Source organism: Astatotilapia calliptera, chromosome 9 (genome assembly GCF_964374335.1).
Source record: "Astatotilapia calliptera chromosome 9, fAstCal68.1, whole genome shotgun sequence".
NCBI lineage: Eukaryota > Metazoa > Chordata > Actinopteri > Cichliformes > Cichlidae > Astatotilapia > Astatotilapia calliptera.
In genome coordinates, this window is record NC_137430.1 from 10,303,826 (window position 1) to 10,331,647 (window position 27,822).

The 27,822-nt window shown below is 40.9% G+C and overlaps 2 protein-coding genes across 3 annotated transcripts; one reads left to right on the forward strand and one right to left on the reverse strand.

Moving 5' to 3' along the window:
- Positions 1 to 1,033: 1,033 nt before the first annotated feature.
- On the forward strand, positions 1,034 to 13,597 carry LOC145431063 (TIMELESS-interacting protein-like). Of its 2 annotated transcripts, XM_080306381.1 has the most exons (9): positions 1,034 to 1,435; positions 2,813 to 2,916; positions 5,808 to 5,955; positions 6,414 to 6,504; positions 7,661 to 7,736; positions 8,045 to 8,167; positions 8,254 to 8,317; positions 9,100 to 9,312; positions 13,131 to 13,597. In XM_080306381.1, the coding sequence occupies exons 1-9, from the start codon at positions 1,387 to 1,389 to the stop codon at positions 13,373 to 13,375; spliced, it is 1,113 nt and encodes a 370-aa protein (XP_080162507.1). In that variant the 5' UTR covers positions 1,034 to 1,386; the 3' UTR covers positions 13,376 to 13,597. The 2 variants fall into 2 exon arrangements, with proteins under 2 accessions (XP_080162507.1, XP_080162508.1); XM_080306382.1 differs by lacking the exons at positions 1,034 to 1,435; positions 2,813 to 2,916 and adding an exon at positions 4,150 to 4,641.
- Positions 13,598 to 14,343: 746 nt separating this feature from the next.
- Positions 14,344 to 27,298, reverse strand: LOC145431062 (DIS3-like exonuclease 1). Its single transcript, XM_080306380.1, has 9 exons — positions 24,679 to 27,298; positions 22,567 to 22,659; positions 22,196 to 22,484; positions 19,528 to 19,763; positions 18,190 to 18,344; positions 17,836 to 18,014; positions 17,600 to 17,745; positions 16,765 to 16,936; positions 14,344 to 15,196 (listed from the first exon to the last, which is right to left on the reverse strand). The coding sequence occupies exons 1-9, from the start codon at positions 24,915 to 24,917 to the stop codon at positions 14,879 to 14,881; spliced, it is 1,827 nt and encodes a 608-aa protein (XP_080162506.1). The 5' UTR covers positions 24,918 to 27,298; the 3' UTR covers positions 14,344 to 14,878.
- Between the last annotated feature and the right edge of the window lie 524 nt (positions 27,299 to 27,822).

Consider the following 27,822-nt stretch of genomic DNA (forward strand, 5'->3'; position numbering starts at 1 on the left):
TCTTTGGAGCTGTGCCATGCTGAACTGAAGAGCCCAGCTTTCACCAAAAGGAAGAACTAACTGGGCCCTAGATTGCCCAATCAAACCTCTTAATGCCACCTGCCCTCTCCTACATTAACTGTGGGCTCACCTTGTAGAACAGAGTTGAGTGTGGAAGAAATGGCAAAAATATGGAGCTGAAAAGCTGAGAGAGAAAAAGAAATGATAAATAAATCAATGTGTCAAATTAACTGACATGTTAGCTGGTGGAGTGCCCACTGCATTATATATATATCATCTCTTTTTTATAATAAATAATCAAAAACTTTATTTAAACTAAGATTTTAAAAAATATGTGCCGTGATTGATGTGCTCTCAGACATGTGCTTCAATCCACACACAAATACAAAACAATCTGACCACACGTACAACTGTTTCACAAACTCTATAAAGCATTCACACTCCAATGGATGCATCAGAAAGCAGCTTGGGATTACAATCTTGTCCAAGGATATTTCGCCTGCAGACCGGAGCAGCCAGGGATCAAACCAGAAAACTTTCTGATCAAAAGCTGACTTGTGCTAAATGCTGAACGGCAGCCAACCCATTTTAGCCATTTAATGAATGTGCCATTTAATCTTGGCTGCAGCCAAGATTAAATGGCACATTCATTAATTACAGAGTTACGGATTGTTACATGGAACTCAAAAGAAATAATGAACCCATCTCGTGTCCTGTGTCTTCTATAGCTGTCTGTACTTTTACTTCCAAAGTTCATCAGCAAACAGTTTGCAGGCCTCTAATTATCAGGCTGTACTCAAGCGCTTGAATTCAACCTAAAAGCTGTGCTGTCATACAGAACCAAGTACCCTCCGCGGAAACTATAGCTAATGTCACAACTGGATCTGATGAGACAACATCAGTTTGTTTGTTTTGCTTTCATAACAAATAGTTTGAGCCATATACAAATACAGAAGTGACAAAAGGAAACATATTTACAATCCAAAGTCAGACTAACAGTTTTCAGTAGCACAGTCTTTTATTTACAGTCTGCTTCTCCTGGTGGTAAACCTCTATCACATGTTTGGATTAAAAATTAGGCCTATATAGCTGCTGGTTCCAGTTTAAGCAATATGTTAAAAATACTAAATTCTTCATTGATTTGAGCTGTGGGGTTTGCTATACACTGGCAGAAAATTGTAGAGTAAATGGTGAAAACGAACAAACCAAATAACAAGATCCTTGAATTCCATCTTTTTTATTAACAGAAACTCCAACAAATTTGTGCCCAATCGATGATGTTTGGGACATGAAAAGTCCAGTCCAGCAGGTGGCGGTAATGCGCCTTAAAGCTTTAACCGCCAAAAAATACAAGAGCAGAAGAAGAAGAAGCCGAGTTCCCGCTTTATGGCGTTTTTCTCTCCGATTATTGTCAAGACTGATTTAACACTTAAAGGTAAGTATCGAGCTAATATTAATCCGAGTCTAGTTAATCTTGAGTTTAGCTCCTGAATGAGGCTTTCTGTTGCTCTCCTCGGTGTCTCTTCTCAAGTTTTTGTGAACAAGTTGGAAAAAAAAATCTGACTAAATTGACTCAAGCTGCTTTAAACTAATTCACAGAAAGATATCAGCAAAAGGTTGTGAAACACAGAGAAGAAAAGAATTTATTAGAAGAAAGCTTTTAAATGAGCTCATTGTAATCAGAGTTTGTGTTGTTTTATTAGTCTGTTATTAAGGCTACTTAGCATCTCTGTGGCACCTGCACAGCTTATGAATGCAGCTTGCTAGCTAAGCTAGCTAGCGCCACCCTTCTTCCATATAAGGTCACTTCCGGCTCCAAAAGACCCAACATGTTGGCGGTAAAAGTGCTATAATGAAATACATTTATGAGAAATGTAAAAATAAATGTGTTCCAGGCTAAAACACAGCTGCCTTTATCAGCGCAAAGTTGTGATGAGGCTTACTCAGATGATGGCTCAGATTTCTACACCCACTCGGATATACAGATGAAATCAAGACAAGTACATCAATACAAAAATTCACACGACTGTTCAAAAAATAATAAATTGCATGAATATAGGAAATCTTCCTCTCAGTGACTGAGTTGTCTCATTGTGTCCTCATTTTTTATAAATCAAGGCCTGAGTAACCCAACCTTAAGTGTTCATTAAGGTTTTTGTCACATAGATAGAAAATAAACTCAGAGATTAAGCGGCTGTTATAAACAGAGTGATTAGTTGTTCTGGTTTACGTGCTGAAAATGGTTTTATTTGTGTATGTTCAATGTGTTAGACTTGTACATAGTTAAATATATGATCAAATAATGTTGAATCCTGGATATGGATTTGTAAGCAATGAAATTTGAAATAAGGGGGTAGGAACAAGAAAACTTCACCCTACTCCTTTTCGAGCACACACATTCTGTAGACATAGATATTTACATGAAAACTTGATGATTTTTAAGTTTTGTTATTTTTATTTTTTTCTGTTGTTATTTCAATTATATTTGCATGTTTGAAATAAATTTTATCTATCTATCTATCTATCTATCTATCTATCTATCTATCTATCTATCTATCATTTCTCACGGCACACGTATATTGTCGGGTTTTTTCTTGGCCAGGGCATATTTTAAAGAGGAATTGCTCTCCTGGTACTGGTGTGCCATACTGCTGAATTTGGTATCGGTGCTCAAACCTTTTGTGTTTGTTTCAAACAAGTTGTCCACCCAGGGAAGCTAAAATGTGTTCTGTGTGTTCTCAGATGAACATATGAGACACTTTGACTCTTCAGTGCAGTGTGGAGCTTAACAAAGTTCTGTTTTGTGTCCCAGCTGATCAGGAGGAGGAGAAGAGTCTGACGGAGCAGCAGAGGAAATTTCAGCTACTTGGACTCAGCTCAGCCACTGCAGAGAAAACAATGAGCTCAACACAGAAGGTGACAGATACTAGTGTTAAGAAATACTCCATTAAAAGCTGAAGTACTGATATGTATATTTTATGCTAAACTAAATGAACCTTGTGCAATATTAATGTAATGTAGAAATAATATATAGAATGTATACAATGCCTACATCTTAGACGGTGACGTTGCCTCTAAACATCAAAATGAGCAGGAAGATGTTAAAGTGGGATTCAGCAGGATTCAACCCTAACATCAGCTGTAGTGGCTCAGTGTGGGGAAAAGGGTCACAGCTCACAATCATTTCTATTGAGAGCTCCAGTAGATTTTTTTTAATGTACAGGCTGTGATCAGCTGACCTGCTGCTCTCTGTGAATTCATCCAGATGTCTGCAGATGTTTCATGAGTTGTCCTGGCTGATTTCCTTTCTCTACACTGACAGTACACTGTCTTTATATTATACACTAAACTGTTGGTATGTGGGTGGAGCTCAGTGAATGAATGTCAGCATCATGAGCTTAAGTTTAAGTTAATCTCTGCTACACTTGATGTAATCTAACTCTGACATGAGCACCACAGTCACTGTGCACCAGTCACACACTGTTCTTTACTTAAATCCATCACATTACAGTAAACTTGCCTGCTTATCCTGCACTAACCTGCAGAGGATTTTACTTGTATCCTCCTGTGGATACAAACCAGCAAGAACTCATCAGATCTCTGTCACTTACCATTAATGAAGTTTGGCTTTTATTAATAAACAGAGAGCACGGATCCGTGCACAGGAGGATACAAGCAGCTGCTTCTGTTTGCAGTCACCGTGCACCAGTGTTGTGTTTAATTGTGTCAGTGTTCATTTTTAAACACGTTTTTTAAATCAAATGTTTATGTATACATCAAGATTAATGTTCCAAACAAATGACACTGTACAGCAAATACATACATAGACATGTGCAGCAAAAGGAATCCGAGAAGATGTTTAACTTCTAAATGTTTAAATTGTTTGTTTTATATCCAAAGTCTGTCAGTTTGTCATTCCCTGTTATTGCTGCTGACTAATCACTCAAAGTGACACAACATGACCGTGGGTCTGATTTTTCTGGTAAACTTGTTTAGCAGCCCACTGGAGACGGATACCCTGTTCTTTGAACTTTAATACTGGACAGAAAATCGTCTCCTTCCAGAAACAAAGGGTAGCATTAGAACTTGTGTGAACAGCAAAACAATGTAGAAGATTTCCTTTTGTGTCTGTGTTGTGTCTAGGGCTGCCACGATTTGTCGACTAGTCACGATTACGTCGACTATCAAAATCGTCGACGACTGATTTAATAGTCGACGCGTCGTTTGAAGCTTTGTAAGATCCCAAAAGACGCAGGAATAAGTAGCAGGATTTAAGAGTGTAATAACGGACTGAAACAGAAGATGGCAGCACTGCATGTACAAGGATGCCAGCTGCCGTTAAACCCCGAAGAAGAAGAAGAAGAAGAAGAAGCAGCAGCTGTGTCCCAGAATTCATAGCGCGGCCCAGCTCAGTTTCCAACAATGGCGGCAGCTAGTTAGTTTTAATATTACTCTTATTATTCTTTCTGGGTCACAAAATAAACGTTTAACATATTTTCAGCCGAGAATGTAGCTGTGTAAACCTCAAATATCGGCTCAGTTTATCAGGACACCACATATTTTCAAAAGCGCTCCGACGTTTTCAGAGTCGTCTGTTACCCACTAGCTCGATAGCTAGCCGGGGGCTAGGTCACTAGCACGGTGAGAACACCAGACTCCAGGCAAATTGTTTTCAAACCCACCGCCGTCTTTCGCTACTCAGGTTAAATATATATGAGTCACTTAGATAAATTAAAAATGTTGTTGTTTGGCTTTTTTTTTTTTTAGTATTTTATTTGTTCCTGAGTAAATCGGTTTGTCTGAGATTAAAGTTATAGTTTTTACACAGCTGAATAAACGTCAAGCAGACAGCTGATTATCAGAAGTGTGAGATGCTGGAGAATATACTCCGTTGTCCTGTTATATTTTAGATAGCAAGGAGTTTATTAAACTTCACCGAAACAATCTGCAAATTTCATTAAAATTGAATAAACTATCATCTTGTCTTTATTTTTAGTTAGCACCTTAAAAGCTTAAAGCTATAAGCTAATGATAGTTATATAAGAGCATATGCTGCATGGTGCAATAAGCTGTAGTTTTATGTCCAGTGGATGATGATCTGATTAGTCGACTAATCGCATAAATAATCGGTGACTAGTCGACTATCAAAATAATCGTTTGTGGCAGCCCTAGTTGTGTCACATCATTTTGGCTCAAGAGTTTACTTTATTGCTATGTTTGTTTTTTGCTATTTTATTACTACATTTGTATTGTGCAGCACTTCGGTCTGCCAGGTGTGTTTTTAAAGTGCTATATAAATGATGATGACGATGATGCTTACGGAACAGCTGAAAGACTTTAAAACAAACCTGTTACTTTAATGATATTTCTGTGGTACTACAGAGTCCAAAAGAAGTATCGCAGTAATAATTCATCCAAATTGTAACTTTTAAATGTCATTATCAGCCCAAAGGTTCACAACCAGTTCATCCCTGATAGAATGTAAATATATACAAATCTATAAATTGTATTATGTATATAACTGTGAAACAAACATAATGGACCATTAATGTATCATAATAGTACATTTCTGAATTTGGGGTATAATTCCAGGTGGGATGAGTGTCTGTACAGCTCCTCCTGTTGATGTAAAAAAAGAAAAAAGTAAATGCCAGTTTTTTTTAGGTTTTCATGTTGATGTTGTAACACAGTAAAGAATTACTCTTACAGAAATAAATGTCATTTTTTCAACTTGCAGTTAAATTCATGTAACTTAATGCTGATGCTGTTGACGACTGGGGCTCACACGTCTTTTACTTTGTCTCCAGGACCGACTCACCATGGTTGACCCACAGGAAAATAGCCCGCAGGACATTCCTGACTATGACGGCATAGAGGATGAAGCTTTCCCCCCACTCCCACCACCACACTCCCCAGGCCGGGGAGGCCAGGAGGAAGGAGACCCTTTTGCAGATGGTAGATGCTGCTGTGCTCTTACAGGATTACTATGAGGTCTTTAAGATGTGATGATTCAGAACTTTGTATTTTAAATTCATGGTTTAATGAAGAATCATAGAAAAATAAGATTCAGGAAAAAAGGCTAATGTGGGAGAAATACAACCTCTCATAGTCCTTCCACAAAGCTTTTTGGAACAGCTTGATAATAATGAATTTGTTAGTTCAGCCTAGAATTAACAAATGCATGAACTGGTTTTTCAGCATCTCTCTGAGACTGGATGTTTCTAACAATAACAACACACATGTTTTTGTTTGCGTGAGCAAATGAAACCTATCAGATACTGTTCAAACCAGCACATTTCTTCTGTAACCTCCAGTCTATAATTTGTCTGGATTTAAAGATAAGCTTGAAGTTTGCCACGCTGCCAACAGAATGAGTTAGAAACACATCCTGTTGTCATGTGTTTTCAATGCAGGAGATGAAGGTGAGGTATCACAGCTGGCTGATGTCCCTACTGCTAAAAGGAGAGGCGTGAAGAGACCCCAACCCAAGCTGGACTCCCACAGGTAGCAAAGACATTTATATCACGACAGAGGGTTGAAATGCATTAAAATGCGCATTTAAATAGGAATTTGATGTCATCTTGTGTGAGCTGGGACACAAGGAGGCCAAAATCATTGATTGACGTGTGCAGACTGTCAGTGTTGCAGCCAGGTTGAACACGAGTCTGTGACTGCACTGGTTTTTATCACCGTTTCACTAATAATCGTGCACAGAGGCTCAGAGACACACTGACACACAGAGTTGTTGCAAATGTTTGATGTGATGTGATATTATCTGAGTGGCGACACCTGTCGTTTCGCAGAGTACTGCAGCGTCTTCTTACGCTTTAGCGGCGGGTACAAATGACTGCATCTGTGTGATGATGGTGCAGCTTCACTCTGCCAGTCATTTAAAGAAGAAAGACTCTAATACCATTGTTGTTTTCATCATTTGGATGGGCAAAATTCCCAGACTGAAAATTGTCAGAGCGTTGGAGACATCCCTGGATGTGTGTGAGAAAGATGTTTCCAGTCTCTGTACACCTATAGTGTGAACCTGGTTAGTATTGCCAACCATAAGTCAGGCTCGTTCCCAGTAGTCTCCCAGTGGGTGTTCCAGTGGCACTCCTCTGTTACTGTTCTGTTCACAATGTTCCTGGACAGAACTAAGTTATACTAAATCAAAGGATGTTAAATAAGCTTTTAAGTAAGAACGTCGATTATACTTAGGATAAAACTTGCAAGCTGTATTAAAGAAAAACATAGATTTTCATTTGATAAAATATTCAAATTAATTGCAACTTTGCTATAAATATATATATATATATAGCAATTTTTTATTTTTTATTTTTAGATGGAGAAATTTGACTATTTCTCATTATACTGCCTTATGTACAAACAGGTAGGAAAAGAAAGGTTGTGGGCACCCTGAAAACCAAACACCCTACCCCCCCCCCCCAACAAGCTACTGCCTTCTGAACATGGTACATCTGAAGGCACTGACATTTCCATTCAGAGGGTCTGTCTGTGTTGGCCCTGTGACAGGCTGGCGACCTGGCTGCTGGGATGGGCTTCAGCCATCCACGATCCTGAATTGGATAAGCCAAATACGCCTGGATGTGCTGCTAACCCTGCTTGTAATCCATTAATGGTTTAACTTAGTCTTAATATTTTTTCCCAGGCTGATATCAGATCGAGGGCTTCCAGCTCTGGGCACTCTCTTTGACAATATCCAGTTCAAAGGCAAAGGACACGAGGTAGGATATGATAACATCTGTCCCACCAATTACCAGATGTGAATGAACATTGGTTTTTGAGCTAAATCTGTTTGGCCTGTCAGCTTTTAATTAGATGTCCTAAATTTGGTTTGAGACTAAAAGGTCAAAAGTTGCCCTTTCTGTCGTGGTCAAAAATGAGTGAGGGGAACCAGAGGTTGGTTTACCAAATTAAGATGTCTTTTGTTCCAATGACTGGAAGTCATTTTTTAGTGGGAAGAAGAAGCGTCCTATCACACACAGCCCTCTTTCATATCACTACTCGCTGTTTTTGATGTTTGCCCCATTAGGCTGCAGACCTGCGGCTGCTGATGCAGAAGATGGAGAACTGGGCCCACAGGTTGTACCCCAAATTGCAATTTGAAGATTTTATTGACAAAGTGGAAAGGCTCGGCAGCAAAAAGGAAGTGCAGGTGAGAGGAAGCAGTAGAATATTTCCTGCAAGCGTGTGGGATTCCTAATGTTCAGAATTTGTAATTTTTTACTCATTCTTCTATAGACATGTCTTAAACGAATACGACTGGACATGCCCCTGACACATGAAGATTTTACAAGTACAGATGGTAAGAAGAAAAATCATTACTGATGGGGATACGGTGGACTAGGGCTGTGCGATATGACCAAAGTCTCATCTCCCGATATAAGAATTCTATCGTCCGATAACGATATAAATCACAGAAATGTAACATTTTCTGTCAATTCTGTGAATCTCGACTTGCGTGAAGTGTTTCCAGCTGCGCGTCATGTAGCTGGAGTCGAGTGTTTTAACCGATGCATGAAACGACACATTTTTAGACAGAAGTTGTAACGGCGCCGTTTTCTTTGTGAGTATTTATTACACGGCGTGCTGCGGGGGAAAGCCTGTTCTAACGTTTGAGTCTAAGGTTTATTTTTTAGCACCTGGCGGCTCTGTTTTACTTCTCATCCGTAAACACTCTGCTCTTTCACGTGATTCCGTTTATTTTGAAAAGCCTCAACAGGATCTTGAGCTTTATTCTGAAAGGTTTATGTGGAACATAAACAAGCGGACACGCGATGGTTTTACCGTCGTTGTTGCTAACGACAACGCATAAAAACAGGCGCTTGTCCGTCCGTAGTGTGGTTATATATAAGAGAAAGAGAGAACTTTACTACAGTGACATCAGAACCATGAAGAAATATTGCCGTAAACAGTTTATTTTGCGACACCACGAAACAAACGATAGCGTAAAATGAAATAGACGTTTTTGTATATATCGTTGTATCGAACAGCCCTACGGTGGATTCACACCTGCAGGTGCACATAGGAAATACTTGCCATATTCCACAGGACTTAATTATCAGCACTGCTTGAAATTGTGTTCAGGTGCTGGTGACGAAGAGGTACAACGTGAACTGGAAACATTTGGGGATCCTGATCTGTTCAGCAGAGAGAGTTTTATTAATGCTCCCCAAGGGCAGATTGCCGAAGCCCTCGCTCCCCCACCTACTCCCTCTCTGACCGAAGAGCAGCAGAAACGTATTGAGCTGAACAGACAGCGGGCCCTGGAAAAGAGGCGCGCACGCCAGCAGCAAATTGGTAAGAATGGCAAAAATGTATCATACAGCTGGGACACAATATAACAGAAATAATTAATGATTCTGCTACAAAACATCCAGCGAAGGTTCATAAGGATCATCTAGCTTCATTGGTGTATTAACTTTATATGAAAATACAAAAAGCAAAACATTGAATGTACAGTATATTGCCAAAAGTGTTTGCTCATCTGCCCCCACACTCATATGAACTCGAGTGACATCCCATTCACGACGTCCGCCTGTGCAGCTATATCAGCTTCAACTCTTCTGGGAGTGTTTATGGGAGTTTATGACCATTTGTAAGGTCAGACACTGAATGTTGAAGGCCTGGCTCCAAGTCTCTGCTCTCATTCATCCCAGTGGTGTTCTGGTCAGGACTCCCATGCCAGAGTTCATGTCTTTGTGGACCTTGCTTTGTGCACTGGTGCCCAGTCATGCTGGAACAGGAAGAAGCCATCCCCAAACTGTTCCCTTAAAGTCGGGAGCCAAAATGTCTTTGCATGCTGAAGCATTAAGAGTTCCTTTCACTGGAACGAAGAGACTGAGCCCAACTTCTGAAAAACAACCCCGCACCGAAATCCCCCTGCCACCAAACCTGGAGCTCTGTTGTCCTGGCAACTGCTAAGTTGACTTGTCTATCGGCTTTCCAGATTGAGAACTGTGATCCGTCGCTCCATAGACTGCATCTCTCCTGTTCTAGAGTCCAGTGGCGGCGTGCTTTACACCGCTGTGTCCCATTGCTTTGCGTTGCACTCTGTGATGTAAGGCTTGGACTACAGCTGCTCGGCCATGGAAATGGATTCCACGAAGCTCTCTGTGCACTGTTCTTTAGCTAATCTGGAGACCACGTGAAGTTTGGAGCGATGGACTCCACAGAAAATTAGCAACCTCTGTGCGCCTCAGTATCCACTGACCCCCACTCTGGGATTTTACGTGATCCACCACTTGATGGCTGAGTTGCTGTCGTTCCCAAACACTTCCACTTAGTAGCAGCAGTCTGCATGCCTAGGTGCTTGATTCTATACAGCTGTGGAAGTTACTGGATCACCTGAATTCAATGATTTGGATGATGGGTGGTGAGTGAATACGCCTTACAATATAGTGAAGTGGATCTAGTGTATATATCCACCAGAAACCCTGAAGGTCGAGTGACGAGTTCCCGTATTGCACAGTTCGTCCAAACCACCAGAGATTCCTCACATTAGTGTGGAGTTTGGTAATAAGAGGCAAAGCATGTAGAAAACATTGATTTCTTTACTGCCTGTCTGATGTCAGCTTCAATTAGGCGTAGTATTTTTGTTTTTGCCTTACACTTGTGATCCAAACTGTTTTTACTTCCTCTTTAGTTAAAGCGGAGCCAGCTGTCTGCGATCTATTGTCTACAAATCTTTAACAGTGACATTAAATCGTTCTTCAGGGTCCTCATTTACCGCAGAAATGATGTAATGTGATTTAAATGAGACCCATAGAAAAGAAAATGACCTGTTGATCGGTCTCTATTATGAGCCTTCACCCATAAAAATGTGTTTACAGTTTATAACACTAGATGGTGATATGAGACCGTTTCCATTGTATTACCCGAGCATGATTTACTCATCGACTTTAAACTTTCACATTTTAGTCATTAGTCCTCCTTAAGAGGAGCCAATCCACCCCCCCCCCCCTTTTTTTTTTCTGTCCAGTATAGAAACTAAACAGCTGACATCGTTCGGGTAGTGTAGCTTCCAGAGATCTGAAGTTAACGTGAACTCTGGAGGGCAGTCAAAAGCTTAATTTTTTATAATGCAACATACTATTATTTACATACATATTATTTTAATAAGCAGTTTCAGGGTTCGTGCTGTTTTAATGAGTGTTCGATGGAAAACGTCACTGAAGGAATTTGTACTCTTGAGTCACATGACAGTAAATAATTTCGAGTATGTGTACATAACACAGGCTAATGTTTAAAACTATGATTATTATTTTGCTAGCTATCAAACTTGCTGGAGAAATGATTGAAATGCACTGAGTGTGATAGAGTACGGCAGTGCTAGCACAGCAGTTAGTTATGGCATGGTGATTTATGCAGTGTGCTTTAAACTTGGCTAACATTACTTAGCAGTAGCAGTAATATTAGTGACTTCACTCAAGTGAAAGCTTTAATCGTTAGTCCGACACTTAACTAGCCAACTTAAGCCTTAAAGAAAAACTGGTAAAAAGAGGGACTGATGCATGTGGGCACAAAGAAGCCATTTCTTGTGCTGCTGAAGTTCCCTGGCTTTCATTCAAAATGTGTTTATCGTGAGCACCGACACATTAAACCATTTAAAAATTATAAATGGCTTTAAGCTCACATTGATGCCTGTGGGGCTCTATCAGCCACGGAGACGACAGACACATTTTAGTGTTTTAATGAATGAATGTTTCATACTTTAAGGCTGCCTGTTTATTTAAGGGAGATGAACAATACATTATTATTTGACATAATTCTATGACAGGTGATGGACTGAATAAATAGATTTTAGGTCGATGTTTGTGCGTTTTTAAAGTCTTATATGTTGAATTGAACTGAGTGTGTCATCTGTTCAAAGCCTCCCGTCAGTGCTGTTCTCCATGCCTGTCTTACTGTACATGGTGTTATTAGCACAAACACTTTAAAGCTGATCATTTAGGACTGTAACAATAATCCAGAGAGCAATGTAGTCAAACATCTCACAGTTAGTTTTATTGGGAATGAACTTTGACCTGTTAGGCCCCCAGGGCTTTTCTGAGCTTCCTGCTCGAAAATGAAGAGGCCAAAATAAATGGAGTATTTCTCTGCAATTACAAACTCTGTGTAAACAGTCTTGGTATCAAAATAAAGCTAACGCTTGTGAGCTGTCATCAGAGGGGTAAATATTACTGCAGATGTTACTATGTCAAAGTTACTGGGACTCAAACATAGAAAAAAATGATTATTTCCCTCACCTAATTTTTAAAAGTATTTTATAGCTTATATGCTATAAAATATACTTTGGGTCACATTTAACTCCAGAAAATCATAAATCAAAATATGGATGTTACCTGTCCACAGATTCATGGTGATGTAACTGCTCTTTTAACTGTTTGGTGTTTGTAGAAATGGTTTACAGCTGAGATTCAGAGGCTTCTGTGGACACTCATGTCTGCACTTATATTTCTGACCTCGTGTTATAACCGATTAAATGTGATCTCCTCTCTTTTCCCCCATTTTTGGTGGTGTGGGTGCTTAACTAGTTAAAGTACCAAACATCTGTCTCCTGTTGTTGTGTCACGTAGGAAAGAAGCATCAATATCTGATGAGCAGACTTGTTCATTTGTGCAGATTTCTTCTTTTGTGTGGTTGTTTTTTCCAAGTGGAGATGAGCATCTCTAACAAGTTGATTTGTTCACATTTGCACATCTGCATTTTTGAGAGAAATGAGTTTTTTGAGTTTGTGCACTATATGCATATAAGACAACCATTTCCTTTTTCAGTATTTTTGTGTGGTGCATTTTTCTCTGTTTTAACAAAAGAGGAACAAAGAACATTTAAGTCAACCTAAGACGATTTGTTTTAATTTTTACATGGTCTTACTGAGGTGATGCAAAGTGGAACATGCAAACTGTTTTTTTGGTAATGTGCTGGAAAAGCTTGATAATGGACCTTGAAAGTGCTTAAAGTGCTTAAATTTGACCCTGAACAATGAGTTTGAACCCTGCAGTTTACAGTTTCATTTTTCATTATCTCAGCTTTGCCTGTCTTTTATAAATCGTAGTAGACTGAGTGTGTCTGTGTTGACTGAAACCATCACTGTTTCTAATTCTCAACCCTTTCAGGCCCTTCAGCCTCTCAGACTGCTGACATGTTAGGAGACAAACCTCCAGCTGCATCCTCACCAAATGTCATCAAAGGTTCTACTGATGGAGATGAAACTGTAGAAGATCCTGACCTCGAGCCTTCCAACAACACCTCCACGCAACAAACCAGCCCGCTTCCCCCCAAAGACTCTGAGCCCGCTGAGGCTGAGACCGGCCTCAGCCCTGAGCAACAGCTCAGCAACGACTGTGTAGAGGGGGATTAAAGTTCACGTGCAGCAGTTTCTGCTGAAAAGCTTTGGCAGTGAGCAGATTTAAAGGTTTCCCAATGTTCGTGCCTGCTCATTCGAGTAATGTTGTGCATTTCTGGTGGTTTATATCTTGAGCACATGTTCCTACTGTGACGTCAGCTTTGGGTTAGCAAAGACATTTATAATCAATGGAAATAAATGTTTTTCTTATTTTTAAAAGTCCAAATCCTAAACGTATTTACCATGTGTTGGTATCTGTTACAGAAAAATATTTGAACTGATCCACAGTTCCTGCTCTGATGCATCTTCTTTCTCCAGTTTCACTATTGGCAGAATTTTGGTTGCAAACATGTTTCTATAAAAGGCCTCTGTGTGTGTGTAGTATGTGAGCTGTCAACTGACCATCACCCTCTTCCAAGCATTAAGTGCTCGTTCAATTATGAACAGTTCTTTCTTAAGCTACTGCAGGGACATGAAACGCAACACGATGAAGTGGCTCCATCTGCGCTAATGAAAACACCATTTTTAATTACAGGCCACTGCACACATATTGAAATAGTTATGTACAGTTCATATTTCTGTTGGTAGTTCTAGAAAACGATCTTAAAATCCACAAACCAAAAAACGCTTCTGATTATTTACCAGTTCAAACAATAAAAATGTCCTTGGTGTTGGTGTCTTCTATACAGGCTCTTGATATACAAACTATAAGATAAATACATCCTAGTTTTATACATCACTTCCAACACAACCAACCTCAGGTGTATTTCATTACTCTACGGGTTTATTTTAAAGTCTGCTAATGAGTGACATGAAGTTTTATCAGTCTTGTGACCTGTCCAGGGCGTATCCTGCCTCTCACCCTATGACAGCTGGGACAGATTCCAGGACGTGCAGAAGAAAATGGACGAGTGGACGTTTTATCATCTCCAGAACAATACTCGTGCTGGGTTTTGTATGAAGTGGTCACAGGTAGTACAATATGTGTGAACTCACCAAAAATGGTTCTATAACACAAGACATTTAATTTACACAAGACATTGATCCCACCAGTGAGATATTGAGATCACTGGTGCTGAGAGAAAAGCCTTTTGTTACCAGACTTCTTTAACCTGCTGCAGTTGACTAGTTTCCTGCAGGATTGAACCACATTTGCAGTGAGTACTAGGTCTTGTCAAAGTAACTGCTGACACTTCACTGGCATTAACACGTTCCCTATCCTCCTTACAACTAAGTTTAACTTGATGTGATTTTAAAAACTAACTTTTACAAAACGTATCCACTGATTCGGTTTGACTCTGGTTTCTAAAAAGATGGCGGGACATGTTTTTACTTAATATTGTGTTTGCTTTCCTGTGACTTCACACACTCGTGTGGTTTGTCCACACACAATCTGGAGCTACAAGAATGACCTGGATGACTCAGCACGAGTGATCTTCAATGATCACCGTTCTGTTAGCGCACAGCGTGCAGTTCTCACAAGTGTCTGCTTGGAGGTAAAGCTGGGCTACAGCGTTTCTATGCTGTTGTTGCCGGGAGGCGTGAAGCCCTTTCCAGATCCATCAGAGCCAACTCTCTGATTTCTTCCAGAATAGAGTACAGACTGGGAGTTTTGCTCTGACGAAACTCTCTTTCCTCTTTGGAGAGTTTGGGGCGCCGGGCTGTCTTCTCCTGAGCCAGCGCCTCTTCATTCTGACGCACCACCTCTTTGACCAGCTGACTGCGGCCCTGAGGGCTGGGCTGCTGGGACTTGGCACTGTGGTGAGGCTTGTTGCTGATGACCTCGAGGTTTAGACGGTCAGCGTGGCAAGTTGAAGAGTGGACAGAAATACGAACCTGAAGAGAGCAGAGAACGTAAGTCACAGTATTCCTCAGTTCGATCACTACACAGTAATGGCACCTACTGAAAATAGTCTAATGGAATGCTATGCAAAGACAGGCCCACTTAAGGTTTGTGACGTAATATATAACAGCAGTCCTCTCAGCACTGTGCGCAGCGTCACAGCTAAGTAGACAGTGGTGTAGAGTGGAGAAGTTTCCGACTGTGCCACAATTTTGTTCATAAATAGGATAAATTGGATACGTATGTTACACACACGTATCCAATGTAACAAACGTTCATCCATCCGTACACGAACTTTCTTTACTGTGCTTTCTAACATTCACACGACGTGGAGACTGGAGCAGAGGGGGAGAAAAACATTCATTAACACTGTGACCTCGGTCAAGTGTCACAGTGAGGTTGTTGTTTTGTTGATTTGTTTGTTGAATATCATCATCATCTCTTTGTTTGATATGATCATAGCTTGACAGCAGTCAATGCTGTGGTGGACAACTTGTGTTTGGGCTAATGTTTCTTTCTATCTTGTTTTGGCCACATGTGTCATCCATCATCATCCATCAGTAAGCTATGTTGTTAGCATTGCCTTTGCCCTTTGACATTTATGACCCCAGGATAAGTCCATGAAAGAAAGAAAAGATGTTGATAACAGTGGAAGCAGCAGTACTCTGTCACTTTTTCATGTCTTAAAGCCAAAGATGTGAGAATAACACACCGTTACTTCAGTTTCTTTTTGTTAGCTAACCTTAGGGTAATGTTTCCTGCTCTTTTTGCTTAAATCACATGCACTTATTCCTCACAATCATCGTGTGTAACATGCCTGAACTTAATATAACTTGACGCCAGTGATGGGCAGCAACGCATAATTAGATTACTTTTTTCAAGTAACGAGTAAAGTAAGGGATTACTGTTGCAAAAAAGGTAATTAGATTACTTTTACTGTCCCGTAAACACGCTGCTCTACTGTGTTACTAAACCGTGAGTTTGTTTGCAAGAGTGTCTCATGACAATGACATAAGTGCATGCGACGTTTGTGGTAACAAACGTGTGCAGAGCAACAATGGATCATTTATCGAGTGCGAGAGAGAGAGTGCGACCGTGCAGCGTTTAAAGGCGTTTATGTGAAAACAATTACCGCCCACTGTCATTTTTTATCTCCCTTTACAAAAAGGTTTGTGTAGAAACGCCACAAACTGGAAGCATTACATTTCTTGTCTTGGAGGAGAGCCTCCCCCCCCACACACTTATGTTTTTGTTTTCATATAATATTTAAAAACAATAAACTGAATAACTTTAAATGATTTATTTTCAGGAATCATTTTCGTCTCATTCATCTTACTGACGTTTTGTTACCTTGAGATTAGCTAACAAAGCAGCAACCACACAACACTTTATCACAACAAGATCATAAAACGTCTCTTAATGTTGGACCACAAAAGATCCAGTAGTCGTATGAACCTGTGATTCATATACACTCATGCATATATATTTGGAATCGTCGCCTTTAGGCGCTGCATTGCTGGAAACCTTCTAAAATGATTGATTAGCGTTTTCTGTGACTTACGGTGATGTGGTCAAACAGTTTGAAGGTGGAGGTGCCACAGCTGGAGGTGGTGGTAATGCGGTCCGGGTATTTTCGCACAGTGCCACCCTGCCAATCACAGCTGCCGTCCTGTCCCGCTACCACCACCAGGCCCTCTTTGTTCTTCAGATACACAGGCCCCCTCACACCATACCTGTGAACAACATGGCTGTGGTCAGAGGCAGCCTTACTTACTCAGTGATATTACTCAACCTGCTTTGCGCCCTGTGATTTTAATCATTACATGGATTCTACAGCCTTCTCAAAATGACCACAGGTTACATTTTAATAAACTGTTAATATTGCATATCCCTGTAACACCACAAGCATGGAGAACACTGATGTTATTAAATTACACTTTCCTTGCAATAAACAAGCAGCAACCTCCAGAGGTTAGCTAAGCTAACGTAGAAGTGCCACAAACACAAGGCTGGCTCCAAAGCACCGTCCCTCCCCACAGACTCAACTTCAGCAATGCAATTAACTTATTTAAAGCCTGGTAGAGAAAAGATTCGGGGTTTTAGCCGATTTTCCCTGCTCACAATAAATGTTTAAGGAATTAGTTTAGTAAATTTATACAATTTAAAACTCATTTTGAGGTTTTTTAAGAGAAAATAAAACTAGCGTGTATACTGTTAAATATACATTGATTAGCGTGCAATTACATCTTCCAACAAATTCATTCATTGTCATAAACTTTGAATTCGTCTATTAAAAATACACGAGTGGTTGGCCGTCTGTGAGCTGCTGTACAGCTCCATTAAACAAAGGAAAAGAAGAAGACTGCAGAACAAAACACAGGACTGAAGGTTCTTACTCTGGGATAAACACCAAGACACCGTTGTCTCGAATGGAGTAGACAACAGCGTCAGCCACACAGCACGGGTCTGTCTGAGGGTCTCGTTCTCTGAAAAACAGACACTGAAACAGTGCTGTGGATCGCATTTGGGCTGCCTGTGCTGCCTGCAAATGAAACACAGACGTCAGCACAGCTTCTGTTAATAGAGTAAGAGGTGAATCATTGAAAAACACAAACAATAAAACACCCCTGACCCTGTTCTTGCTGTTGACATGGTGAGCCATTTCCTCCACTTCTTTGTTACTGGCTGGTGCTTTACCAGATACAACGCCCCTCTGCATGTGCAGGGCTGCGGTAAGAAGGCGGTGCACGACAATGTCTGCGTACCGACGGATGGGTGAGGTAAAGTGTGTGTAGCGATCCAGAGCCAGACCTACGACAACGAAGCAAATATCAGCACGTTAGCCTTCTTTCTAGTTCTCAGTCGAATAATTCTTCACAAACAACAGACGTTGGACAAGTGTGTGCAGACGTGTGATGGATGGACTGACCCACAGTCACACTGAAACTCTAGTGCAGCCAATAAAAGCTGTGCAGCGGTATCGTACCATAATGGTAGTATTGGTCTTGAGGATGAGCACCAGTGGAGAAGTACAGAGCCTGTGACATAGCAGTGGTGGCCATCATTCTGAACAACCTGTTCACCAAGGGGTCCTGTGGGTCCACAGCTCGGTCCAGTGAGGCAGCTAAAGCCTTGTTGGACCTGAAGGAACAGAGCCAGAAACCAGGGATGAGTGAGGCCTCTCATCTCAGCAGTCAGTGACACAAAGCTACTTGCATCACCATGTCTCTTGTCCTGGGACCGGTTCTGCTGTTGGTTTAACCCCCCCCCCCCACAATCCTCCAACCGCACATTCATATTTTGTTTTCAAACTCCATTGCAGTTCATTCCACGCCTCAGATCCTCAGACCTTTTGTAAACAGTTAAACAAATAAAAGTTAACTGTAATAGATTACAGGTTGTAATTAAATAAATCACTGCCTCTTTTAAAAAACAGAAAAACAAACCATCTTTAATTATTTGAGTTGTTTGTTTTGTTCCCGTGTGAGAATATTCAACACTGCTCTCTGTGCAAAACGGGTTTAAAAGCATAAACAGCTGTGGGATCCTGTTTGTCCGGGATTTGAACCGGGGAACAAACTGCGGCAGGATCAGCGTTGTGCCGAGGTCGGCATCGCCGACAGCATGTGTTCCCCCTGCGTGGCGAGCGTTCGCTGGGCACGGAGTGTGGATCCAGGTTACGCCGCCTCCATTACAAACAGTCAGACGTGGAAGTAGTGATGTTTTAGTTTTGTAAAAAAGTGAAACCTGAGTGTCGTTACATTACCATTCAGTTTAAGGGTTACAACAGAAAATGAAATATTTATTGTCCTCTCGTGGTATCAGACGGGATTATTTTAACAAACGAAGGACATTTTGCCTGATAATTATATTTATCCTGTAACTTTACTGTGTAAAGAGCTAAAACCTCCAAAGTTTCAGGAGTAGTTAGTCGTTATAAGAAGTGTTTGTGAACTGAAAATCAAGAATGTGGGATCCTGTTTGTCCGTGATTTGGACAGCCCAGCGTGTGCTCCCGACGCAGGGGAAACTAATTCTGTCGGGGAGACCGACCTTGCCACGACAGCTGTTGTGAAGCTGAAGCCAAAGGCAAGATATGCTTCATCATATGTTCTAGTCTTTGGTTTGGAAGCATATTTGGCTTCAACCTCAACCTGAGCTGAAGGAACATGTCTTCTTCTTGTCTGACTGCTCATGTGACACCTGAGTGTGTCCCCGTGTTATCAAACATTTCAGGTTCACACACTTGTGTGTCTGAACATGATGTGCGTTGGACTACAATATGCATTTCCTCAGTTTCTATACTGAACAGTCAAAAACATTACCTGGTGTCAATGGTGAAACCTTTGGCCTTTGCAGTGTCCACCAGCTGGTTGAATAGCTCCTGTTGTGGTGGTGGGTGACACCTTAGAAGGGCCTGGTTGGGGAAAGCTTCCTGGATCTTGCGGGCCACCCAGTGGTTGGCGTAAATCATGCACTCTGCCACGGTCTCATGGACCTCCAGGGGCTGACGAGGGACCAGGGCCGTAATGTTCCTCTCCTCATCCAGCTGGGCACCCACCTGAAAAGGGAAAATGCTTCTAACGTGACTTCAATGAAAAAGAATATGAAAATGCATCAGTGGGCCACATTTTACTACAGTTTACTTTAACTCAGTTGAACATGCACCATTCCACCGGAACAAATGCTGCACGGAGAACCAAATGTGAATGAATCTCAACCTGAAAACAGTCTACTGTCTTTCCTACGTTCAGCTCTCTATCATACCAGTAAGAACACATATCCCTAACAGGCACACAGCTCTGCTCATGGGCACAGAAACTCCACCGATCTGCTGTTCATGCTTTTTGTTTATAGTGGACAGCCAATCAGAGTTTAAGTTAGCTCAAAGGAAATGTGCCTTAAAGAGAGAACAAAACTTTTCTCAGACTAAGGATGAACTGAGGGGACCCAAAGCACTTCAGCAGGAACCAAAAGAAGCCAGAAAGTTTGGATTTGAACACAGTTTTGGCCGTTTTATATAATAGATCAAGATGAAACATCTGTTGTCCTTATCCTTCAGGACAACAGATGTTTCACCAGCGGTCAATAATCCAGCTTTGTCAAGATAAGAACTTGATTTTTGGGTGGCAGCTCAATCATTAAACACACTTTTAGAAATATATTGGTTTTTCCACTATCCCAGAAGCAACCCGAGAGAATCATTTTTACTTCATATCAATATTCTGTGTGCGTACAGCCATAACAGGAATGCAATAACTGAATAATAAATAAATCCAAGACATCCTATTAGAGAGCATCTTATAGAACAACAGGAATTGTCCATATGAGGTTTTAACAGATGGCCGACCAGCCGCTGTAGATAAATGGCTGTGATCTAATGTGAAAACTGTCAGTGGTTTCACAGTGGAGTGCTTGGTTTCTTTATTCCAATATTCTCACTGAAATGACTTTCTGATAAAATGTTTTCTGCTGAGGAACGTGTTCTGCTTAGACGCCTGATTTTAAAAATAACGTCTCTATTAGACCGTACTATAATTTATTATCGATGAAAAGAAATATATGGTATCCATCTGTAATTCTGTAAATAACACAGCAAAAAACCAAACTAAACATAAAGACCTGGAAGACTCCTGCGTCTAAATTCATTCAGTTATTGTACTGAGTCCTGAACATGTTAGAAATATGGTATCTAAGCAGATTCTTACTCTGGATGGCATTACCTTGGCCTCCAGTAACGCTGTGAGGAACCTTGGAGTCATGTTTGACCAGGACATGTCCTTCAATGCACATATTAAACAAATATGTAAGACTGCGTTCTTCCATTTGTGCAACATCTCTAAAGTTAGAAATATCCTGTCTCAGAGTGACGCTGAAAAACTAGTTCATGCATTTATTACTTCCAGGCTGGACGACTGTAATTCATTATTATCAGGATGTCCAAAAAACTCGCTGAAAAGCCTTCAGCTGATCCAAAATGCTGCAGCAAGAGTCCTGACAGGGACTAGAAAGAGAGAGCAGATTCCCTTCATTGGCTTCCTGTTAAATCCAGAATTCAAAATCCTGCTCCTCACATACAAGGTCTTAAATAATCAGGCCCCATCTTATCTTAATGACCTTGTAGTACCATATCACCCTATTAGAGCGCTCCGCTCTCGCTCTGCAGGCCTACTTGTTGTTCCTAGAGTATTTAAAAGTAGAATGGGAGGCAGAGCCTTCAGTTTTCAGGCCCCTCTTCTGTGGAACCAGCTTCCAGTTTGGATTCAGGAGAAAGACACTATCTCTACTTTTAAGATTAGGCTTCAAACTTTCCTTTTTGCTAAAGCATATAGTTAGGGCTGGACCAGGTGACCCTGAATCCTCCCTTAGTTATGCTGCAATAGACCGTGGCAGCTGGGGGATTCTCATGATGACGCCGAACATCATCATCACCTCTTTGTCATCATTATCACTGACTACATGTTTATAGACCAATCTCCATTTAATCATTAGTTATCATTAATCCCTGGCCCTTTTCCACAGGTGTCTTTTGACCTGATTTCCTCCCCTCGGCTGTATGAAGTGTTTCGGGGTGACTGATACTGAATTTTCTAACCATGATGTCATCTGACAAAATGACCAAACACAGAGGTTAAGTCAAACTTTCACTTAGACAGAAGCTTAGAAGGGAGAATCTTCTGCAGCTGAAATGTGCGAGAAAGATAGTGGTTCCAGTTTTTAATGTGCAGAATGGATTTCTCTCCACTGAAGCTATGTGCACGGTTTACTTTGTTTGATTCACTTCAGATTCATTGAATCATTTTGTGTCGTATGTTAGACGTCAGTAATGACGATGTGTTAGGGTTAGACACTCAGCTATAACATGCTTACGCTTTCAATTAAGAACATGAACCTTAAATGTTTGCAGTCTTTATTTATATAGTCTTACTGTTAAGTACACACATTACCAAAACACACAAAATACTCTATGAAGATACAAGAAACCAATCATACCTCCACTCCTTCCAGCTCCAGCGCTCCTCCTCTGTCCCTCTTTGCCCGAAGATGTCTGGCTACATGTGTGAGCATCTCAAGTGCCTCAGTGAGTTGAGCTAGCTTAGAACCCTTTTCCTGAGGACCCAGGTTGGCCAGTTCCGCTACCTCAACCTGTTCTCCGTTGAGGAGCGCCTGAGCCAGCTCGTAGTGGAGCTGATAGGAGGAGCGGATGAGTGTACGACCATACCAGACCTCTTGGACTTCAAGGGATTCTGCGTCAAGCTCCCAAAGCACGCTCATTGCATACCTGAATTTGAAAGTGTCAGTTACACAACTAGCATGCATTTTAAGCATATGAAAATGAAACGTGTGATGGGAAGTCTACTAACCTGTCAGCACCTCCCAGCAGTGAGCAAAGGTCTGCGCTGAGAATAGCAGGCAGCATGTCGTACCTGCGGTCTGCCAGGTAGTAGGTTGTAGCCCTTAAGAAGTGACATAATAAATATAAAAAGGCAATGAGATCAAAGCAGCAGCTTTATCATCTTCTTTCTAATCAAAAGTGAGACATAATTTGAAAATAAGTACTAAATATTCAGAGTTTGTTCCACCTTTGTCATTTTCATCCTTCTGTTTATTAATAAGTCAGGAAGGATGAAATAAATAAGCAAAATGTTTTTCTTATGATTTAATAAATATTCCCCATTTTCTGAAATAGAATTTAAGGCTTCAAACCACAATCATGAGATTTTAATTTACTTCTTTAAAGTGTGGAGGCGAGCTGGACAGGTGGGTGATCTGCACGCTGCTTTGTGGACAGCTATGAAATGTAAAATGGAATTTTAGAGTAAGTCAGAGAGAAAGCAGAGGACCAAAACTACATTAAAAATCACAACATAAAAAATATATAGTAAGATTTCAGTATTATTTTATAAGTGCACGTTGTTAACAGTCTACACGGAGTTTCTCTCCTCACTCGGCTCTCAATCATCTTCTGTACATGCTGCTGCTGCTGCTGCTGCTGCCTTTAAAAAACGACATGCACTTCATGGACCTTCTTACTAATTTATCTGCAGACTACACTTTATCAGATACATTTTATTAGCACTGGGTTAGACACTTCTGCCTTCTGAACACTCCTTTCTTCACTTCCAAGACTCAACAAGGTGCTGAAAGAATTCCGTAGAGATTTTGGATTATAGCGAGATTACACCGAGATGACAGCAGAATGCATTTGCTGCAGATTTGTCGGCCGTTCAGCTGTGACACAAATTTTTTTGGGCTGCTTCCCTGTCACATGGTGTCATCGCTGCATGTTCCCAGGAAGGAAAATTTGTGGAGATCAAGTGCAAGCATTACTTTTGCAGCCCCGACCTTCACTTCATTTACTGCAGATATTTTAAACTCAGTTTTATTCATTTGTACAATACAGCACAAAATAAATAAATAAATCAGAACATGTGCATATATCTGGACATAAACACAGATGAATATCTTCTTGTTCTATTACTGTGGTTCAACTGTCTTGTATCATCATCCTCTTTATTAATAAGATGCACTGAAAGCCAATTATAGACAAACCATTAACATCAGGTACTCAAGGTCACATGCCATCATGTGACCTCCGGTGTTTTCCTGACACCCGTAACTGTACAAAGGGGATCTGAAAACAAATGATGTGTGACACACTGTTCTTTACTTCTACCACTCAGTAGAATAAAACTAATTTAGTTGGAAGCGGACTCATTTTTCCTTTTTTTGCTGCATGACCTTCTGGTTGAATGTTGTGTACAAGTATGGCTGCCATGTCCCGTAGTAATATATGTTTATGAAGGCCACAGTGAAAATCACTCAGGCTTTCCCACAGCGGAAACATTCCCCTGTCCTGTTAATGGCATCGTACTCAAAATGAGCACAAGTTCTTCGTAACAACATGGACCACTGTGTTCTGTGTGTAGCAGTTCTCTACTGTGAGAACCCCAACCACCTTTTAGCACGACCAGCATTCGTCCATTCGCACACATATTCATACAGCGCGTTAGTCTATACCTTTAAGCATTTTCTCTCACATGCACACTCACACTAACGGATGCATCCAGGGAAATTTGGGGGTTAAGTATTTTGTGCAAGGTGACTTTAACATGAAGCCCGAAGGCATCAGGGATTGAACCAACAACGTGCTGACCATTGGTTCAATTCCTGGTGCCAGTGATACTTTCAAAGCCATCATGGACCCTGTGAAGTCCTTCTACATGTGATTAAATGATAGACATTTAAGGCTTAATGCTTCACATCAGACACGAGCCTTATTTAAGGTGGCCCTCTGTGTTATTTATAATTGCGCTACAAGGCATGCTGCTGATGCAACATTAATTCAGGCAACAACTTTCTTGCCTCTTTGTACTTCTGAAAGTTCCTCTGAACACTTATGCAAGATGCTGTAATTTTCTTTTATCCTTTTATATCCCACCTACTCTACCCAACCACTCCAACCAGTTCCTCACCTTGAACGTGCCTCCAAGTCTGTGAGCGAACCCTCTTTGACAAAGTGAGTGACATCAGCAATGTGAACTCCCAGCTCCAGCCTTCTGTTGGGGAGCTTGTGTACAGACAGCGTGTCGTCTACATCTTCACAGCCGCGTGGATCGATGCTGAACACCAGGCGACTGTCCCTAAGATCCCGCCGCTCTGCCACCTCAGAGGGGTCTACCGTCCACGGCTTCTCCAGAGAGTTGACCGGCATCTCTCTCAGCTGATGGCAGACGGACAGGCACAGCTAAACAGCCGCATAGTCTTTTGAACTTTTCACATTTTGTTATGATTCTATACAAAACATTAATAATAATAATAATAATAATACATTTTATTAAGCGCCTTTCAAAACACTCAAGGACACTTTACACAAAGACAAAGCAAAACAGTGTTTCACTTTCAGTTGCTCCCTTGTCACAAGGGGTCACCACACCTGATAGCTCAGCATCTTTTGATACGGCAGAGTTTTATACCAGATGCCCTTCCAGGCACAACCCTGATTTGTATCTCCGGTTGCAATCGAACCAGTGACATTTTGCCTGCAAGCCAGTGTGTAAACCACTGATGAAAAAAGGAAAGAATGAACTATTCCACATATTTAATGATTCTTTAATATTTTGTTGATTTGATAATAATAATAATAATAATAATGGATTGGATTTATATAGCGCTTTCCAAGGCACCCAAAGCGCTTTACAATGCCACTATTCATTCACTCTCACATTCACACACTGGTGGAGGCAGCTACAGTTGTAGCCACAGCTGCCCTGGGGCAGACTGACAGAAGCGAGGCTGCCATATCGCACCATCGGCCCCTCTGGACAACAATAGCTATATTGCAATCTTTAAAACCTTTGGTTACTATGGTAACTCTCTGATAACCAAGCACTCTCTGATGTGACCAATCACAGAAGCTCTACTGCCACCCCCTTTATAACATAAAAAGTTATGAATGATGTTCCAGTCTATGATAGTGGACTCATCTGTGCTTGTCCTTTGTTACAGCCCATTGCAACCCTTACACTCCTTACAGTGGAAATGCAGTTGTCTTCAGGTGTTGCCTAGGTTTAACTGCCGATTGTCTACACCTGGTGAGGTGTGGCTAAAGGCGTTCCTGAAGTGGTCTAGTCCAATCACCTTCTCCAGGCCAATCAGCATTCATGCTGTGTCCTCGGTTATTCTTCCTTGTACACGCCTCATCTCATCACTCATGCTCCATTCAACCATTCCACCACCAGCTTCCAGGCTCTCGGGGCTCCTGCTCTAATCCTTTTCACAGACGGGGTTCTGTTCCGCTGAGATAGGCCATCTGAGTCTAACGGCAAATCACCTGTTTAAATTCTGTTCATCAGTAAATCAATTTCATTCTTTCAAATAACCTCTCCTTATTAAAATATCTGTACTGTATTTAGTGATGAACAATTGTTAAACTCTGGTGTTTGCTCCCATAATTTCCCTTTTATTTTGACGCTCTCTGCTCTTTCCTCTTTCACCTGATCTCTGACTGCGATTGTTTGGAGGTGAAAACCAAACATCACCTGGGTTTCAGAAAACCAGAGTTACCCTGGTAAGCAACCATTCTCTGTATCTCACTATGGGAGATATAATCTACTTCCAGGTTGTAAGTTCTTTATCCTTAACAAGGTATGGAGCAGGGTAAGCCCACACTAAGGACTGAGTGTGCCAGTGAGGATGCAATAATATCAAAAACGCATAACCTAACAAATGTAATAGATGGTCCTCTGGTGAACTGTGAAGGTCACACTCTCAGTAGCCTTCAACAGCCACACAGACAGATACACTCAACAAAACAGGAACACACAGATGCTTCAATCTATGCAAAGGAGTGCAAGACACAGAAAAGCGCTATATATGGCTACATTTTCAGCAATTTACCGTTTAAAAGTGGGCCCTGCATAAACAGGATGTGGACCAATTGGTGCATTCCCAAAGTAAATGTGATACGAAAGAGTAGCTAAATGCAGTTTAATAAATGGAAAATAATCCTCTCTTATTTAGCTAATCCTGAAGGAAACATAACACATGTGGAACAGAGTTAGGAATGGGTACCGGCAATGTTCCCTCGAAGCTGTGTGTGTGCACAATTGCGCACTGCTGGCACGGTCTCTGCGCACAGAAAATCTGCGTTGCGCACAAAAAAAAAAATCTAACCTGAATTGAAATTAAAATCAATACTTTAACAAGTCTGTTTTGCAGTGTTAGTCAGTGACTGGCTGCTCCCGTATGGGATCCAGCCAGTAATGCGATTCACATTCGTATATACGCAGCTAATCAATGTCGTTGACAGGCTCTGACAGCGTCCTTATGTGCCGACACCGGTGTTTTAGCGAGCAAAGCGGCGTGGCGACGTTTAGTGTGTGTCAGAACAATGAGGCGACTGCTGAGTGTTACAGGTGTTACAGCAGTGACACATCTGCTGCTGTCAGGCCTGCAGGTATCAGGCTGTTGTTCTCCTTCATCTCATAGTTGACAGAAATTATTTTTGGAGTGGCACAAATAATTTGTGTGGCATCAGATTTGATGCAATTTGATGATTGTTCTCTAAATAATTTAAAATGTTTATTTAAAAAAACGCCTTGGCTGCATTTTTAGGTAAACAGCTGCAAAAAACTTTGTTGTTTGCATAACTCAGTTACTTTTTTGAAGAAGTAACTATATAATTAATTACTCAACATTGGTCATTATTTACTGTATTTTGCAGACAGAGTTACAGACTCTCTCCCAGACCACAGACTCATAATACAAGTCAGAGCTTTATGAAAAAAACAACCAAAGAAACTTGTGTTTTCAAAATTGGAGTTCAAGTTATTTTTACTTCCAATAGTGTTAACATGCTACACAGGTCATGAACAAGATTTTTTTGTTTTGTTTTTTTAAATTTTCATTGTAAGTGGGCTAAAATAGTTAATTAAAAGTAGTCTAACATAAATGTAAATGCTGTAATTTTATTATTTTAATAAACCATGTAACTTGCATGGATTCAATGCTGGCGTCACCACAGTGCACACGTCTGCTGTTGCTCACAGTGGTCCAAGGGATCGCTCAGGGAGTTTCTGTGTTCGCTCAGACACATGAAAAATTAGAGGGAACATTGG